The sequence below is a fragment of the Triticum aestivum genome, chromosome 4D (genome assembly GCF_018294505.1).
Source record: "Triticum aestivum cultivar Chinese Spring chromosome 4D, IWGSC CS RefSeq v2.1, whole genome shotgun sequence".
Taxonomy (NCBI): domain Eukaryota; kingdom Viridiplantae; phylum Streptophyta; class Magnoliopsida; order Poales; family Poaceae; genus Triticum; species Triticum aestivum.
In genome coordinates this window covers 370,277,604-370,295,542 of record NC_057805.1, presented here as the reverse complement: position 1 = coordinate 370,295,542, position 17,939 = coordinate 370,277,604, and the positions used below count along the sequence as shown (strand labels likewise).

At 46.3% G+C, this 17,939-nt stretch overlaps 1 protein-coding gene across 1 annotated transcript; it reads left to right on the top strand.

Moving 5' to 3' along the window:
• The first annotated feature begins 14,891 nt into the window (after positions 1-14,891).
• On the top strand, positions 14,892-16,800 carry LOC123100056 (protein NODULATION SIGNALING PATHWAY 2). Its single transcript, XM_044522047.1, has one exon. The coding sequence runs from the start codon at positions 14,958-14,960 to the stop codon at positions 16,641-16,643; it is 1,686 nt and encodes a 561-aa protein (XP_044377982.1). The 5' UTR covers positions 14,892-14,957; the 3' UTR covers positions 16,644-16,800.
• The last annotated feature ends 1,139 nt before the right edge of the window (positions 16,801-17,939 follow it).

The following is a 17,939-nucleotide window of genomic DNA, read 5'->3' as shown; positions in this document are numbered from 1 at the left end:
GCGCGCCCCCCTGCCTCGTGGGCCCCCTGTTGGCCCTCCGGTGCCCATCTTCTGCTATATGAAGTCTTTCGAACGAAGAAAAATCATAAGCAAGCTTTCAGGACGAGACTCCGCCGCCACGAGGCGGACCTTGGCGGAACCAATCTAGGGCTCCGGCAGAGCTGTTCTGCTGGGGACACTTCCCTCCGGGAGGGGGAAATCATCGCCATTGTCATCACCAACGCTCCTCTCATCGGGAGAGGCAATCTCCATCAACATCTTCACCAGCACCATCTCCTCTCAAACCCTAGTTCATCTCTTGTATCCAATTCTTCTCTCTATGTCTGGGATTGGTACTTGTAGGTTGCTAGTAGTGTTGATTACTCCTTGTAGTTGATGCTAGCTGGTTTATTTGGTGGAAGATCATATGTTCAGATCCTATATGCATATTAATACCCCTCTGATTATGAACATGAATATGCTTTGTGAGTAGTTACGTTTGTTCCTGAGGACATGGGAGAAGTCTTGCTATTAGTAGTCATGTGAATTTGGTATTCGTTCGATATTTTGATGAGATGTATGTTGTCTCTCCTCTAGTGGTGTTATGTGAACGTCGACTACATGACACTTCACCATTATTTGGGCCTAGAGGAAGGCATTGGGAAGTAATAAGTAGATGATGGGTTGCTAGAGTGACAGAAGCTTAAACCCTAGTTTATGCGTTGCTTCGTAAGGGGCTGATTTGGATCCATATGTTTCATGTTATGGTTAGGTTTACCTTAATACTTTTGTTGTAGTTGCGGATGCTTGCAATAGAGGTTAATCATAAGTGGGATGCTTTTTCAAGTAAGAACAGCACCCAAGAACCGGTCCACCCACATATCAAATTATCAAAGTACCGAACGCGAATCATATGAACGTGATGAAAACTAGCTTGACGATAATTCCCATGTGTCCTCGGGAGCGCTTTTCTCTATATAAGAGTTTGTCCAGGCTTGTCCTTTGCTACAAAAAGGATTGGGCCACCTTGCTGCACTTTATTTACTTTTGTTACTTGTTGCTCGTTACCAGTTATCCTATCACAAAACTATCTGTTACCTATAATTTCAGTGCTTGCAGAGAATACCTTGCTGAAAACCGCTTATGATTTCCTTCTGCTCCTCGTTGGGTTCGACACTCTTACTTATCAAAAGGACTACGCTAGATCCCCTATACTTGTGGGTCATCATACACCTATATAGTGTGCGAATAACTTTGAAAGTTGGGCGTTGGATTAAGCCAATCCGACGGTACAGAGATGGCAAATCCGAGCACTACTGGCCGTTGGATATCATCTACATTCCAGCAGATTCTGCCACATGTACAATCTAGAAGACTCCATGGTTGAACTTAAGCATAATGCACAAACCTCAAAACACAAGCACTTCTCCTTTGTTCTCTAGAATCTTCCATATCTTAATTGCCCAATTTTTTTTTCTAAATGAATTGTCACTTTTTATTTTTACCTTTGCAATGCACAATTCCATGAATCTGAAAATATATATTTTTTATAAAACTTATTGATTTTGGATGAGATGAACTATAAGAATTAAACGAACATCTACATCATGCATATATGGGAGAAGAGGCGGAAACCGATGAGAGGAGTGGCGAGAAACGATGGCCTGTTTTGAATGAAAACCTAGTAGAGAAGGAAGCCTGAGCTACGCGACGCATGCGCACAGTGCTTACCCATGTAGTGCTTGTGCTGTCGAAAGGGCTCGGGGTTGCCGTTCGATCTGGGAGCATCCAACGGTGCACACGTACGATCCGTGGGGTTTGGGTTCTGGCCAGTCAGAACGCACGACTCAGATCGCGCGCAGTGGGGGGGGGGGAGAATATCATACAGAAACCAACATTCGGTGGAAACCGGTGGAAACCATGAGAAAAAGATGTTTTGAAGTTTCAAATTTTTTAAAAAAAATGCGGGATGTTAATAGGATGATGTTTTATTGCCACACAAAATTTCAAGTTGAAACACATTACGAGATGTGAGCTATGAAAAAGACAAAATCAGCGTTGAATAGTGCTGAATAGTAATGTCACTATTCAGGGCTGAATTTGTCTTTTTCATAGCTCACATCTCGTAATGTTTTTCAACTTGAAATTTTGTGTGGCAATAAAACATGACCTTCTTAACATCCCACATTTTTTTAGATTTTTTTGAAACTTTAAAATATGGTTTCCACGAAGTTTTCATTGAATATCGGCTTTCGTGGTGAACCGTGTGCTATTTGAAAACATTTCGTGAGAAGAATCTCGGTTTTTAAATCCCCAAAAAACCAAAACTAAGCCGAAAATCATGAAACCTGCCATGGTGTCACGACATGGAACTTATATGTCGAGGAATTTTTTTCGTCAATTGTGGCGCAAGTTTTATTACAAGCCTCTTACAAACCGGAGCTTCTCTCAAAGAAGCCTCATGGTTCCGATAGGGAAACATGTCCCCCTTGTGGGCGAAACGTAATCACTGCCTCTTTTCGCCTTGTATTTTCTTCTACGGGAAACATGGAACGACAGGATATCCGTGCTGAAATTTAAACTTATTCAGGGTTCGTTTGGCCTTTTTATACACTAATTGGGTTTCCTAGGCATTTCATGTCCATAATTCAAATCTGAACTACACATACATGCTCCAGTTCACCAAAATGGCTCGAAAAATTATACATGTGTCATTGGGTGCATGTTTAGGTCCCATGCCAGGAATGGGAACGAATTACAACCGTACTGGTGTCATGGCTCGTCCTCAAACATTTCGAATCTCGGTTTTTAAGTACCCATAAATCCTAAACTCACCAGAAAGTCATCAAAGGTGGCATGGTGTCACGTCATGGCACATATATGTCGTGGTAAAAACATTGTCCAATTTGGGCCAAGCTTTATTACAAACCTCTTACAAAAACCGGAGCATCTCTCAAAGAAGCCTCGTGGTTCCGATAGGGAAACGTGTTCCCCTTGTGGGGGAAATGTAATCACTGCCTCTTTTCACCTTGTATTTTCTTCCACGGGCAACATGGAACGACATGATATCCGTGCTGAAATTTAAACTTATTCAGGGTTCGTTTGGCCTTTTTATACACTAATTGAGTTTCCTAGGCATTTAATGTCCATAATTCAAATCTGAACTACAAATACATGCTCCATTTCAACAAAATGGCTAGAAAAATTATACATGTGTCCTTGGGTGCATGTTTAGGTCTCATGCCAGGAATGGGAACGAATTACAACCGTACCAGTGTCCTGGCTCGTCCTCAAACATGTCGAATCTTGGTTTTTAAGTCCCCATAAATCCTAAACTCACCAGAAAGTCATCAAAGGTGGCATGGTATCACGTCATGGCACATATATGTCATGGTAAAAACATTGCCAATTTGGGCCAAGCTTTAGTACAAACCTCTTACAAACCGGAGCCTGTCGCAAGAACCCTCGTGGTTTCGATAGGGAAATGTGTCCCCTTGTGGGCCAAACGATAATCACTCCCTCTTCTAGCCTCGTATTTTCTTCTACACGCGACACGGAACAACTGGAGATTTGCACTGAACTTTGCAATTATTCAGGGTTCGTTTGACCTTTTTTATTCATTAATTGAGTTTTGTAGGCATTTAATGTCCATAATTCAAATCTGAACTACAAATACATGCTCCAGTGCCTCTTCTTGCCTTGAACTTTGTTTTCTACAGGCAGCATAGAATAACAGGAGTGTCGGGCCGAAATTTGAAACTGTTCAAGGTTCGTTTGGCCATTGTATATATATTACTAATTACTAAGTTTTCTATGCATTTAATGTAGTCCATAAGTCAAATTTGAACTACAACCACATGCTCCAGTGAAGCAAAATGGGTGGAAAATCGTACATGTGTCATTGGGTGCATGTTTAGGTCTCATTTAAGGAATGGGAATGAATTACAAACTTGTCGTCATCCTGAAACATTGAGAATCTCGATTTTAAATCCCAGTAAATCAAAATGTCACCCAAAAAACATGAAACTTGGCATGGTTTCATGACATGGCACATATATGCCGTGGTAAAAAAATCGTCCAGTTTGAGAAGAGGCGCACACATTAGTAGCCAACGAAGTCCTTTTTGAAACAAAAAGCTGACACGTTAATATCGCAAACGGTTGTATTATACTAACCGTGTCGGAATTTAACCATACTCGGTGGCGTGCGTGCAGCTGTTTGATTAGACGGGACGAGCGCGAGAAGTCCGCCGTGCAGGCTCGACGGGACACGTGTGAGCCATCCGCCGCATAGGCTCGATGGGATGCGTGCATCTTGTCCACCTCGCAGGCTCGACGGGACACGTGCGAGCAGAAAGGCCGCCCATGCTCACCTGGAAGTGAGCTCTTTGACCTCTATGCACCAGTCGCCGCCCGCCTCGCTCACAACTTCTCCATTAATGGGTTAATTAAAGCACCTGGACGGAGGGTGTTTGCTTGTGATCCCATGGCAACATTTGCTTTGTTCGTGTTTTCGACTCGTATTCTGCCCTAATTTAAATTGCCACATAGGGCAACTGATAATACGACCACAAATAAAATGGCAACGGATAATACGACGAAAAATTTACAATGGCACAAATAATAATTGTCTTACATATTCCGGATAATTTAAAATGCCACATGCGGCAAATGCCCGGAAGACACGGGGGTAAGAGAAGAAAGAAATTGCAGACAACGATCTGGGTCGCTACTGTCTCTACTCGTTGATGGATGCCGGGCGGCGAAATCCTCCTTCTTCATTTCCTCATGACTTTGCTTGAAAGCAGCCACGGATTCCTCCACCTCCTGCTCGCGCTCGATCCGGAGCTTCCTCAAGCCACCCATCAGTTCCTCGACGACCGCTTTCAGCGTCATCTCCGAGGCACTGCTCTGCTCGTGCAGCATCTTCCAGCCGGCGGCCTCCTCCTCCTTCTGAGCGACCAACTTGAGGAACTTCGCATTGTCACCCATGAGTTGCTTGACGAGGCCGGTCGCCTTGTCAACCGAGGCATCGCTGATCTTAAGCAGCTTCATCAAGTCGTCGACCAACTCCTGCTGCGTAGAGACGCCAGCGAGAATGTCGTCTTCACCAGCGAAGGACTTCAGGAACGCTGGCTCGTCACGATGGCCGACGCCGCGAATGCACTTGTGAGAGCCCTCGCGTGCCTGTGAGAGCACGTTCGAGGGCTCCGCGGCGCGCCGGGACATCTCTGCTGCGGTTGCGGCTTCGCGGCGGGACCTCTCTAGTGCTTCCGCGGCCTTGGTATTTGCTGCCTGGTTATATGTCCACCCTAAACTCCTCCTACCGGTCATGGCGGAACGACTTGACAGAAAAAACCAGTTTTGTGGGTGATGAGGAGAGGAACTATGAAGTAATTTTCGAGTGGGTAGTTTTTATAGCCCGGTGCTAAGTGTGAACACATATTAGTTTGATAGGTGTGAACAGATTTGCAATTACTTATTGCGTTGTAATCAGCAATGTGATGAGAAACAAGGTCAAAATTTATTGATGGCAGAAGGTTGACCACGTGGTTGCTCGCCGTTGAGGCGGCCGCGGCGCGCTCCGCTCTGGCATCCCTGCGCGCTCTCTGCTCGCCGTTGAGGCAAAGTTACAATGGCAACGGTTAATAATTCTTAATAATTGTCTTACATATTCAGGATAATTTAAAATGCCAAATGCGGCAAGGCCCAGAACACTCATGACCTACATATGCATACAATTATAACAAAATATAAGCTAAAAGGCTGAGCTGGCGGCCTTCCGATGGTGGTCTTCTCGGACTCCATGATCAGCATAGCACCCTTGCGGCCGTTCACTCCAAGTGTCCCAACCCGCCTCCGCCTACGGAGCTGCTGGCGCTGGGAGGCTCTTGGGGCTGCTGGGCCTCTTCCAGAAGAGCTTGACAGCGCGCAATCGCGCGCATGACAACTCCGCAGAACCGCTCCATTTCCATGTCTCTGGCCTGTAGAAAATTCCGTCGATCACCTGCATCCTCAAGATATCACGTTGGCGATGTTCTACTTCGTCGGGGACGTCAACTCCGCCAAGGATGCGCTCAAGCCTGGCCACCACATCATCAGAATCGAGGTTGACACGGCCGCCGCGGGCTGCCTTTGTCTTGACTGAATCGCAGAGGTCCTCTGCCCATTCCTTGCGAGGCATCAGGCTCTCGATGAGCACTGGTGACGGCGGTACTTCGGGTGGGTCGTCGATCATGCCGCTGAGCAACTCTGGACCTTTTGCACAGTGGATGGCAAACTGCTCATCACACCTCCTTTACAATATGTCGATTGTGCTCCCAAGGACTGTGAGGCCGATATCGCTGCCGATGGGCCATGGTGCCTGCACCGGCCGATGAAGCTCTTGCTCCTCGACCTGCTCCGGCTCGTTCTCCTCGCCGAAGATGTAACGCAGGTAGGCGTCGACGTCTAAGCTTTGGTCGTTGCCTGGCATGCTTGGAATAACTAATGGTTGATGGGTGAGGACTAGGTCTTCGCAGAGTGTCGCGGCGGTGCATTGCCGCCTGGGTTATATGCAGCAAGCCGTTAGCTGGTGGCGGGAAACCGGTGAGGGAATAGGCATGGATTTTACAATTCACCCATGTGGAGCGCGGGAAGCATTCGCTGGAGCGCGAGAAGACTAAGTGGAGCACACACATAACCCGAATACCGTATCCGGTGCCACGTGTTATTTATCACACAAGTGTTAACATAAGGAAATGCATGTGTAACTTACTAATCATCGCACACGAGTACTCACAGACGCATCGTGTGCGATACTCCTAGCCACTGCAAGCAACTAGTTTGTATTTTTCAAAGTTTTTTGTACACACAGAATCGCACACGAACTAACTGTATTAACCGTCCGTGTTGTAATTTCTCATCGCAAACAGTTCATCCGAGTCGGCTGTTTCCCACGTATCACACACATCTTGTCAAGTTGAACCATTTCTGTTGCGTTCGCTAATCGAAAACAGTTCGTCCGAGTGAACCGTATGCCCTGTAGCACACGCACCTTGATCTGGCTAACCGTTTATGTTGCACTCCCTAATAGCAAACGGTTCATCGGAGCGAACTGTATGCCGTATATCGCACACACATTGATATGGCTGCCCGTTTCTGTTGTTCTGCCTCATTGCAAATAGTTCGAGCGGGTTAACCGTGTGCCCTAAATCGCACACACAACTAAAATCTGAACCGTGTTTGATGGCTCCGCCATCGCAAACTTTTGCACCTTTTTTGACGTGTTTTTACATCCCCGTTTGTGATTAATGCATCGCACGCAGTTTCATCAAATGGTCTCTGATTGTAGTGTCGCGTTAGCAGCATCCTGCAGTAGTGAGTGAACCGTTTGTGATGGGCCGCACATCGTAAACATAGCACCACAGAATACCGACTGCGATGGCAATGCAAGCAGAAACGAGTAGGAGTACTGTAGGGGCCCTATCCCCGACGGTTTCTGGGTCGTGTGGGAAGGACCCCCCTATCGCCCACACTCACTTGGCGATCGTTCCAAATGTCGTCGCGGAAAGGGGTTAAAAACCGTTTGTATAGCACCGACGCGCACCCGTGATTGTTGCTATTAAGGGTAAAAAGATGGGGTTTATTCATATGTTAGTTTATTTTGTCTACATCATGTCATCTTGCTTAAGGCATTACTCCGTTTTTCATGAACTTAACGCACTAGATGCATGCTGGATAGCGGTCGATGTGTAGAGTAATAGTAGTAGATGCAGAATCGTTTCGGCTTACTTGTTTCGGACGTGATGCCTATATATGATCACTGCCTTGGATATCGTCATAATTATTTGCTTTTCTATCAATTGCCCGACAGTAATTTGTTTACCCACCGTATGCTATTTTCAGGAGAGAAGCCTCTAGTGAAAACTATGGCCCTCGGGTCTATGTTTTACCATATATTAAAACCAAAAATACGTTGCTGCATTTTTCCTTTATTTATTTTATTTTGTATTTTGTCCGATCTATCTATCAAAAACTATACAAATTAATCTTGCTCATAACCGCCAAGGGACTGACAACCCCTTGTTCGCGTTGGGTTGCAAGGATTTGTTGTTTGTGTGCAGGTGCTGCTAACGAGTTGTTACTTGATTCTCCTACTAGATTGGTAACCTTGGTTCTTAACTGAGGGAAATACTTATCTCTAATGTACTGTATCATCCTCTCCTCTTTGGGGAAATACTTGGTTCTCCTCTTTGTAGATTAGAAGTAGCAGCATGTTGAACAAGCAAGGTCGTATTAATTTAATAGCCCCAGCCCTAGGATCATCATTTATCCTTACCATCGTCCACATACTTTTTTCAATCTTGTTTTCAGCATTTTCCAAGTTATATTTTTTTATCATCACCAGGATACCTCATAGGAAGATTACCCAGTTGACAAGTGAAAAAACTCTTGTATTTCTTCAACTTTAGTAATAGCTTCTCCAAACAAAAAAAATATCATGTTTACGAAAATTTATGATTAATATAGGCATTTACTCAAATTCATGTAAGATTATTTTTAAATTTTGCACACTAGCAAAGTCATCTTGCACTAACGAAATAGTGTCATTTGCATACTGTAGCATGTTGATACCCCTTAAGTTTCATATTCCAAAACACCTTTGGAAAATTTGCAATGACTTGATTTTCTTGGAGCAAAGCCAGAGTATTAGCTTGTAAGTCAAATAACAAAGGCGATAAGGAATTTCATTGTCTCAAGCCTTTGAGGTAGGGGAATATGGTGTGACTATATTATTAACTTTAATACATTACTAGTTTCTACAAAAAGAATGTTATTTGCTATATACATTACTAGTTTCTACTAATTTCCTTGAAATGTTGCCTTTAGTCTCTCATACATATGTCACTGCCACACCTTCACTTCCTTTCTTAAATTAGTAGGCCGAGCGTGCCATTTATCCAGGTTAGATCCTATTAGTGTAGGGTCATGCCTGATTTTATAGACAATTTCAGTGAGGTCGTCTCTCAAAAAAACAAGAATTTTTGAACTTAATAAAGAACGATTCTGGATTAAATGGACATAGTCCAAGAGCAAAGGTGTGCGATAAGAAATATAGTCTTCTAAAGAAGAAATCAAAATTAAAGGGTATTTATTTTCTCAATTAGGACAAATAAAAATCCTATCTAATTTTTAATTGGTAGGATTTGCTAAATTGTTCCCATGGATATTGTTCCTTCCAATTATGGGGATTCATTAAACTCAACTTGTTTTATAACAGAACTAAAAAAACTCCAATGTCTTGGTTATGTGTTTGTGTTTCAAAAAAGTTACCTTATGATGAATATAGCGTCATGGATAGGACCACACAAAAACCAAGTTGGGTAAAAGAGAAATGACGAGTCTCTAGTTTGATCGATGGTTAGGTAATCGAGTTGTTAAGGATGTTGCCCTGCGTTTTTTTAGCTCTTAGCGATTATTAGAGGTAATCTAGACCTAAGTTGTTTGCTCTTGAAAATGGACAGAAGTGCACGATCTATCTTAAAGTCTAGACATATGGTTTAGAGAGATGTGTTATATCGTACCACCGACTAAATTAGAGGATTTGTGGAGATCTATTCCAGGCTTCATTTCTTTCAAAAATGGAAGCTTCAGTGATCTCAATGTCATATTTTGTGTGCAACCACAAGATTTCATCCTGGCAAGTTTGCTCTCCCTGGCCTCGTCCTTTCCAAAATCCCATATGAAGAAAAGTGGCGAGTACTTGGTGGTCCCGACATGGAAGTTTCAGTTTGTGGGTCCACCATCTCTTTGTTGGCTAAGAAGTTCCGAGGAAGCTTCCATCGAGCAGAAATGTAAGCTTCAGATTTGGGTGTGTATATACATAAAAATGTTCTCGATGGACATGCACATGGGTAACAGTCCGTGGTTGGCCGCATGAGCAAACCTGTATCTTCTGCAACATAGAATTGGAAATAGTGACCATGGGTGGTAACATAGAAAGACATGAAGGAGAAAGTGCATAGGTTGGTTTTTAGCAACACAACTATATGAGAGCTATGGAATTTTGGAACGAACAAAATCTATGCATTTTCGAGTAAACCATTTGCGATATTTTTGGTAGCTTTCCTTGCCGAAGAGATAGATACACAAAGGTTGTTTTAAAATTTCCTAAGTGAGCTCTAGACTTGATAATTAAACACCCAACTAGCACACTGTCCGTGGAGTGATTTTGAAGGGGATACAAATCTTCACTTGCCAGCTGGCATTTACTGTGCATGAAAAGGAGCATGGTGGCTTTATTTAAGTAACTGGATCAAGAGGTATATCAAAGATGAGGGAAAAATCTCGAGAACTATTCTAGATAAGAAATATCCCAGGAATGCCTCAAATCATTTCGCTTGTAAAGCCTAAAACACCTCTGGATTCTCGCAAGGGTTCATGTGGGTTTCCAAGGCAGTCAGGTTAGGTTATAGATGGGTTGTGGGGTGGAAAAAAAAATCTGGTTTTGGGAAGAGACTTGGTTTGGTCCCCATAGTCTGTTCAATTCCGGCCCCCGTATACTATATGTCACCACCAATGTGTGAATTTAGCTGAGGTCTAGGATGGTCAGGACATTAAGTTGACATTTAGGAGAGTCCCCCCTCTAAGCTCATGAAATCCTCATACCACCTTGAGCAAATTATCAAAGGGATCTCCCCGTCTAGTGCTAAGTATGTCCTCATTTGGCAGTATGACTCTAAAGGGGTTTACACTACTAATTCTTTATAATACATTATTAATTTTAGGGGGTGCATGTTGGGAAACGTAGTAGAAAACAAAAACATCGGCCTACAAACACCCAGGAACAATATGAAGGTGCATAAGAGGATTGGATCATGGTCGTTACCAACTCCGAGTAGTAGCGGAAGCAGACGAGTCGGTCTAGATCATACTTGGAGTCCCTCGTACCGTTGATGAAAGATCCCGTGAACCGCCCTCGAACGATCCCTCAAACCAAAGACCGAAAGTACGACCTCTCTACAATTTGCAAGCGTATGGTCTTCACGATCCGGAAGCGCTTTGTCGTCCATAACTAACCGTTGTCAGGGAATTACAGGAGAAGATTAGAGCCACAAGGGGCTTCTAATTATGAGGATTAGAAGAAATAGAACTAGCTGTAGTTTTCTCAATTAGAACTAGTAGTATTGGACTAGAGGATGCTCCAAAAGTTATGTATCAATTGTGGCCAATACCTCAAGTATATATAGGTTGGAGGGGGAGGAGAGGGCAGCCACTAAGGAGGGACTTTCCCTCCTTGGGGCGCCGGCCAAGGGGGGAGGAGCTGGCCTCCTCCCCCACTCCAATTTGCCCCCCACAAGGAAGGGGGGTGCCACTTCCTATTGGGCCAAGGTGGTCAATACTCCTTCCACCACTTGGCCTTTTAAGACCCGTTGATATTAAGTTAAATATAAAACCCCTCTAACAATTAATAGAGCATTTTATATAGTATAATTGAATACCTTTGGAAACATTTTACACCTATATATTATTTATCGGCAATACCCGGTATTGCCCGATAAATTCCGAAACCCTTTCGGTGTCCCCGAAACGCTTCTGGTTCCTCTCGGAACTATTCCGAATATTAATGAAACAATTCCACAAATAATTCATCGATACTCTCATCCTACTAACACTTAGAAGATCAGGATTACCTTAAGCTTGTAACCCTGTAGGTTCGATAAATCATAGATATGAACAAAACCCCTTCGTTCAATGCCCGAAAGCGGAATCGTGGACATCCATGTCGATCCCTATGATTACACGAATGATATTCGAGTGAACCTTTGGTTATCGTGTGGTGTTCCCTTTGCTTTGCGATACATTACAAAACCCGAGGTGAGATATATCAGTATCCTCTTGAGTCATACACATGCTCATGATATCAGTCTTCTCGGTACCGGTTTTGTTCTTCTTTCTCGTTGTCGTGTTCCGGCATCCCCGTGATGTAGTCACCTGTGTATGGCTAGACGATGATGGATGTCGTCACACCGAGAGGGCCCTAAGAATATCTCTACATCGTCGAAGGAGCAAATTCCACTCTCGAGCTATCGTATCCCTTGTCAAACTTCCTGATGAACCTATAAGTTGTTGTTATGATCACCAAGTTACTGATAACATTTGAGCAACCCTAAAGCTCATCGTATGGTAAGAAGTGACTACGATACTCTCATGGTCTAAGGAACTAAAATCACAAGTTAACACTCCATGTTATAACGATTAACTTATGACAATATTATCTTGAAGTATAACAAACAAGTTTTGGGTCGATTCAATATGATAATTCTTCTAACGTCACACTCTCAATGTTGTTTTGAGAGTACCGTTCACTTACGATATCTCAAGATTCGGAAAACATGATCACCAAAAAACTTGAGCTAGTCTTAGAGGCGAGATTAGGAATCTTATTTTACCATTTATAGTTCTACACATGCATATGAGTTTTCCACTAAATCTCATATTCCAGGATCATAACAGTTATAACATAGAATATAAACTCTAAATCACGACAGAGATATAATAATACAATATTATTGCCTCTAAGGCATACTCCCAACAGTGCAACCTATCTACATCCCCTCTGTGTGGTCTATGATTGTGCCACCCAGAGTAAATGTTTTCCTGTAGTTGTTGGCTCATAACAAGCTTATGATGAAAGACAACCTAAGGAAAGAAGTCTTGAAAAATCACTTGTTGGCTAGGCTAACCTAGCAGCTTATTGCTACCTTCCTTAACCTCCCACTAGGACATAATTACATATTTGTAGCTAAATATTGTCCTACTAGACAAAATCAAGTTGCACTTTACTCCATTGTGCCCATGTTCTTTGGTGCATTTGGAGACTAGGATTGCACATGTTTTTGATAATGCTATTTGGTATAATATTAAGCAGTTATGGTGGTTGATCTTGGTGACACTACAAAATTGGCTTGTCCTGTTCAAGGATCAACACTTGGTGAAGGTGGAAGCATTCTCCCAAATATTGTCTACTCAAATCAGACATCCACACTCACTGTTGGCAGGGTGAATGACCTGGAAGATAGTGCATAAGGTGTCTTAGCCATGCTCTTTTGTCCAAGCTTTCCTCAACAGGCGCAATGCAGGGTAGGAACCCTAGCTTTCCTCCTGCTTCTCCAAGAGCAGGCAATGATATGAAGCTAACCATGCTCAACCCAGTCACTCTGCTGGAGCTGGTGCACTCTCCAAACCAGTTGCACCTGAAGAGATTCAAGACCGACTCATCTCCAGATGTTGAAGCTGGGTGCAAGCTCCTGCTGAAGACCCGATCCGCTATATTTTTAGCTTTCTATCTTCTCCTCGCACTAAAACTTGTATGAGATTTCCACTATTTTTTATGTTTTGTTTGCTGCAAACTGAGACTAGTTGTTGAGAACAAGGCTGAACTTTGTTTTTAGGGAACTATGTTAGAGCATCTACAACCGGACTTTGCAAATCCGGCTCACGGGACTCAAGGCGCCGCCGTCTCCATGCCTTACTCTTCCTCGTCGGAGCCCAGAACCCGTTGGGTGTTGGTGGACATCAGGTCGATGATGGATCCGTCCTGGAACGAGCCGCCGACGTCCACCACGATGTGGTTGCGGCGCCCAGACTGCTGCACCATACGGGGCGCCGCAGAATGCGACTCCGCCTCGCCGACGTCCACCGCTGCGAGGGCCGCTGCCGCCTCCCGCGCCTGCTGCCTCGCACGGCGAGCACGCCGTGCCATGTTCTCGTCGGACAAGGCCCATGGTGCGTCTCGATGCTCGACGCGCCAACGGAGGGGTTGCTTGTCCGCCACCATGTTCGGACGCCAGACTGACCACATCGCCTCCGGCGAGGCAGCGACGACACACCTAGTGCCGGATCCATGGGCCATTTGGGCAGACGCAACGGATTTCCGACGGAAGGAGTCCGAGCGCTGCCGGGCACGGGCCTCCTCCCGGGAGCGGCGAAGCGCAACCCGGACGACCATCTCCTCCTCGGGGCCGCATGGAATGAGCTCGGGGTCGATAGATCTGGAGGTGAAGGACTCGGATCCGCTGCCCGCCATGCCGGAGATGAGCTTGGGTGGCGGAGGAGAGTGGAGGGGAGTGGAGTGAAGTGGCTAGGGTTTGGTCCGGCGAGCGGATGGGGAGGAATATATGTGGGTCGGATGGACCAGCGTGGGCCGGATCCGACGTGGCAGGCGTGCTCGGGCGCCCCTATATCAGCCCCATATTTGGGCTGGATATGAGGGGTGCTGGTCAGCCCAAGCATTTGAGGCCCGTTTAAGGCGTCCGCCTGGGTCAAAATTTCGTGACCGGTCAGTGACCGGACAGATAGATGCTCTGACTATATGATTTTTGATGATCTATCAAACCCCAGCAAAGGTTGGCCTTTGTAGACGGGTCTAATATTGGGCTTGTGTAAAACTATTGGGTACCATGCGCGGAGTTTGTTTTTCTTTAATCATCATTGGCCATTATCTTCTTCTTTTTAAAATTTTATTATTATAGAATGAAAATCTAATATAAACCAGATTCCCGGTGAGTTATTAAAAAAAAGATTCTCATTCTTTTTCCTTTGCAAAAATAGAAAATTCTCAGTCTCTCTATCTCGGTTTTTAGAATGATTCTCGTTCTCTTCTTGCTTAATGCAATCGGTAGAGTGCTTGCCTCGTTGCTCAAAAAAGAATTAACGATCCATGTGATTTAACGAGAAAAACAAACTCCGCCCATGGTACACAATATTTTAGGCCCAGTTGGGAGGCTAGAACCTGCTGCTCGAGCCAATGCCGGTTTTGCCGAGTCCCGGCGCCCTGGATGGAACCCCCTCCTCCATGACTATAAATAAGCGAGCTCCCGTGTCCTTCTGTACTTGTAAAATCCGTGCTCCCTGCCCACCGCTCTCCCCTCTGCTCCCACGCGCCAAAACATTCCAACGTGGAGACAGCAAGTACAGCGTGACAACGAGGAAGCCATGGACGTAACCATGGAGGACGTGGTCGGGGATCTCGAGATCTCCGGCTATAGCTCCATCTCCACGTCCCCGTCCTCCTCTCTTGACGACGGCATGGGGCTGTACGGGTGGAATGCGCTCTCCCCGGTCGCCGACTGGGGCCTGTTCTGCTCCGACGACGGCGGCCACGACCTCCACGGTCTGATCGAGTCCATGCTCTGCGATGACGCTCTCATCGGCAAGCCCGACGAGCACCCAACCATGTTCACGGACGGTCCCTGCTACTCCAACGCGTCGGACCCGAGCAGCACCACCACGACGAACCCAGGCACGCCCGTGCAGCACGACGACACGCCGGATTGCAATCCCGAAAAGGGCCTCCGGCTGCTGCACCTCCTCATGGCCGCCGCCGAGGCGCTCTCTGGCCCGCACAAGAGCCGGGAGCTGGCACGGGTGATATTGGTTCGGCTCAAGGAGATGGTCTCCAGCACCAGCGGCAACGCCGGCGCGTCCAACATGGAGCGCCTCGCCGCGCACTTCACCGACGCGCTCCAGGGGCTCCTCGATGGGTCCCACTCAGTCGCTGGGACCAGCAGGCAGGCCGCCATGGCCGCGTCCCACCACCACAGCACTGGCGACGTGTTGACGGCATTCCAGATGCTCCAGGACATGTCGCCGTACATGAAGTTCGGCCACTTCACCGCGAACCAGGCGATCCTGGAGGCGGTGGCGGGCGACCGGCGCGTCCACATCGTGGACTACGACCTCGCCGAGGGCATCCAGTGGGCGTCTCTGATGCAGGCCATGACGTCACGACCCGACGGCGTGTCGCCTCCCCACCTGCGCATCACCGCCATCACGCGGAGTGGCGGGGGCGGTGCGCGAGCAGTCCAGGAGGCCGGACGGCGCCTCGCGGCCTTCGCGGGGTCCATCGGGCAGCCCTTCTCGTTCGGACATTGCCGTCTGGACTCGGACGAGAGGTTCCGGCCGGCGACGGTCAGGATGGTCAAGGGGGAGACGCTCGTGGCCAACTGCATACTCCACCAAGCCGCAGCGACGACCACCGTCAGACGGCCCACCGGCTCGGTGGCGTCGTTCTTGACCGGCATGGCCTCTCTCGGGGTCAAGGTGGTGACGGTGGTGGAGGAGGAAGGGGAAGCGGAGAAGAACGAGGAGGAGGCGAGCGATGCCGCGGCGGGAGGCTTCGTGGGCCGGTTCATGGAGGAGCTACACCGGTACTCGGCGGTGTGGGACTCGCTGGAGGCCGGTTTCCCGACGCAGAGCCGGGTGCGCGGCCTCGTAGAGCGGGTCATCCTCGCCCCCAACATCGCCGGCGCCGTGAGCCGCGCGTACCGAGGGACGGACGGCGAGGGCAGGCGCGGGTGGGGTGAGTGGATGCGCGGGAGCGGATTCGAGATGGTGCCGCTGAGCTGCTTCAACCACAGCCAGGCCAGGCTGCTCCTCGGGCTGTTCAACGACGGGTACACGGTGGAGGAGACGAGACCAAACAAGATCGTGCTCGGCTGGAAGGCCCGGCGGCTGCTGTCGGCCTCCGTGTGGGCACCGCTGCCACTGTCGGTGCCATCGTCGCCGGCAGAAGGGGTGTGCCAGCCCATGGGGATGGCGCCGGCCAGCGGCGGCTTTGGCCGGACGGAGTACGACTACGTTGACTCGTTCCTCGTGGAACCTGCTTACGCGCTAATCTGAACTCTGAACTTTGCAAGCAGGTTTTGCTTAGTCGATCATAGTTGGGGTAGTCAGCTTTAGCTCGAATCGTCGTGTAAAATATTTAGATGTAAAAAATCTACTTGCTATGTTAGTGTAGTTCCCGTTCGTGTGTCAAAAACTGTCAATTGCAAGACGTTGAGAGTTGCTAAATCTAGGCCCAATCTACTTCTACTGATTGGCTTCTAACGTATCGGTAGAAATCTGAGTTAGAACATATCAGTGAAAGTCAATTCTGAACTGTGATCCGAATATGACCGACTGTGATGTAGAAACATAATATGACTGACTGAATCTTACCCAGGGGAGATCGTGTCGTGCTGTAACTCCTTAAGCTTGCTTGGTGTTCTCACTTGCTTTGGCTGACAGAGCTTTTATCCTGAAAAATCAGAGACAGGGACGATGATCCTTTCGTTGTCTACACTAATTTCTCATCACTTCACACAGAAACTGCACAACAAGCAATCTCAAGGTCACCAGAAATTGACTTTGACCTGACAATATATATACACAAGCAACATTATAAATAACAAAAAAACTATCTTGTTATGCCTTGAAAGACTATTTAAACATAGAACATTTTGTCTGGTGGCCAACTTTTTGGCCTGCAGATGAGTTTCCGTGACACCCACTAATGCATTTTAAATACCGCTGTATGTAACCTGTATAAATTCAGGACTTGAGAAAATCCCCTTCTACCCCCGAGCTCATTTGAGCTTGGGATGAACAGTAAATTTCAAAAAAATGAAAAATAATAATAAAAAAAGTCTGATTTTTTTGCAAACTTCAACAAATGTTCTCAGTGCTTGCAAGTTTTCATCCCGAAATCACATTCGTGGAGGTCTTGGCAAAAAAAGAAAATTAGCACTCTAAAATGCTTTTGAAATAGCATTTTGGGAGCATCAATTTTGTTTTTTTTACCATGACTTCCAGAAAAGTTTGCACAAAATAAAATTCAGAATTTTTTGAATTTTTTTACTATTGTTTTAATTTTACTATTCATTGGAGAGCATTTGAGCTCGGAAGTAGATACTCCGCGTCCCAAGACTTGCCACTGCTCTCCCTCGAAACTTTCTCTCCCTTTCTTGATGTTTTTTTCTCTATTGATTACTCTAGCTCAAGAGCGAGCCACCTTGTTTTTTTTTGGAAAACAACACTCCACTTTATTCCATTGAGTTGTTCATAGGTACAAGATCATGTGAAGTACCAAGCCAAATATGATGGCCAACTTATCCCTATACGCATTCTGAATAGGGAGCATCCTAATTTGCAGGGGCG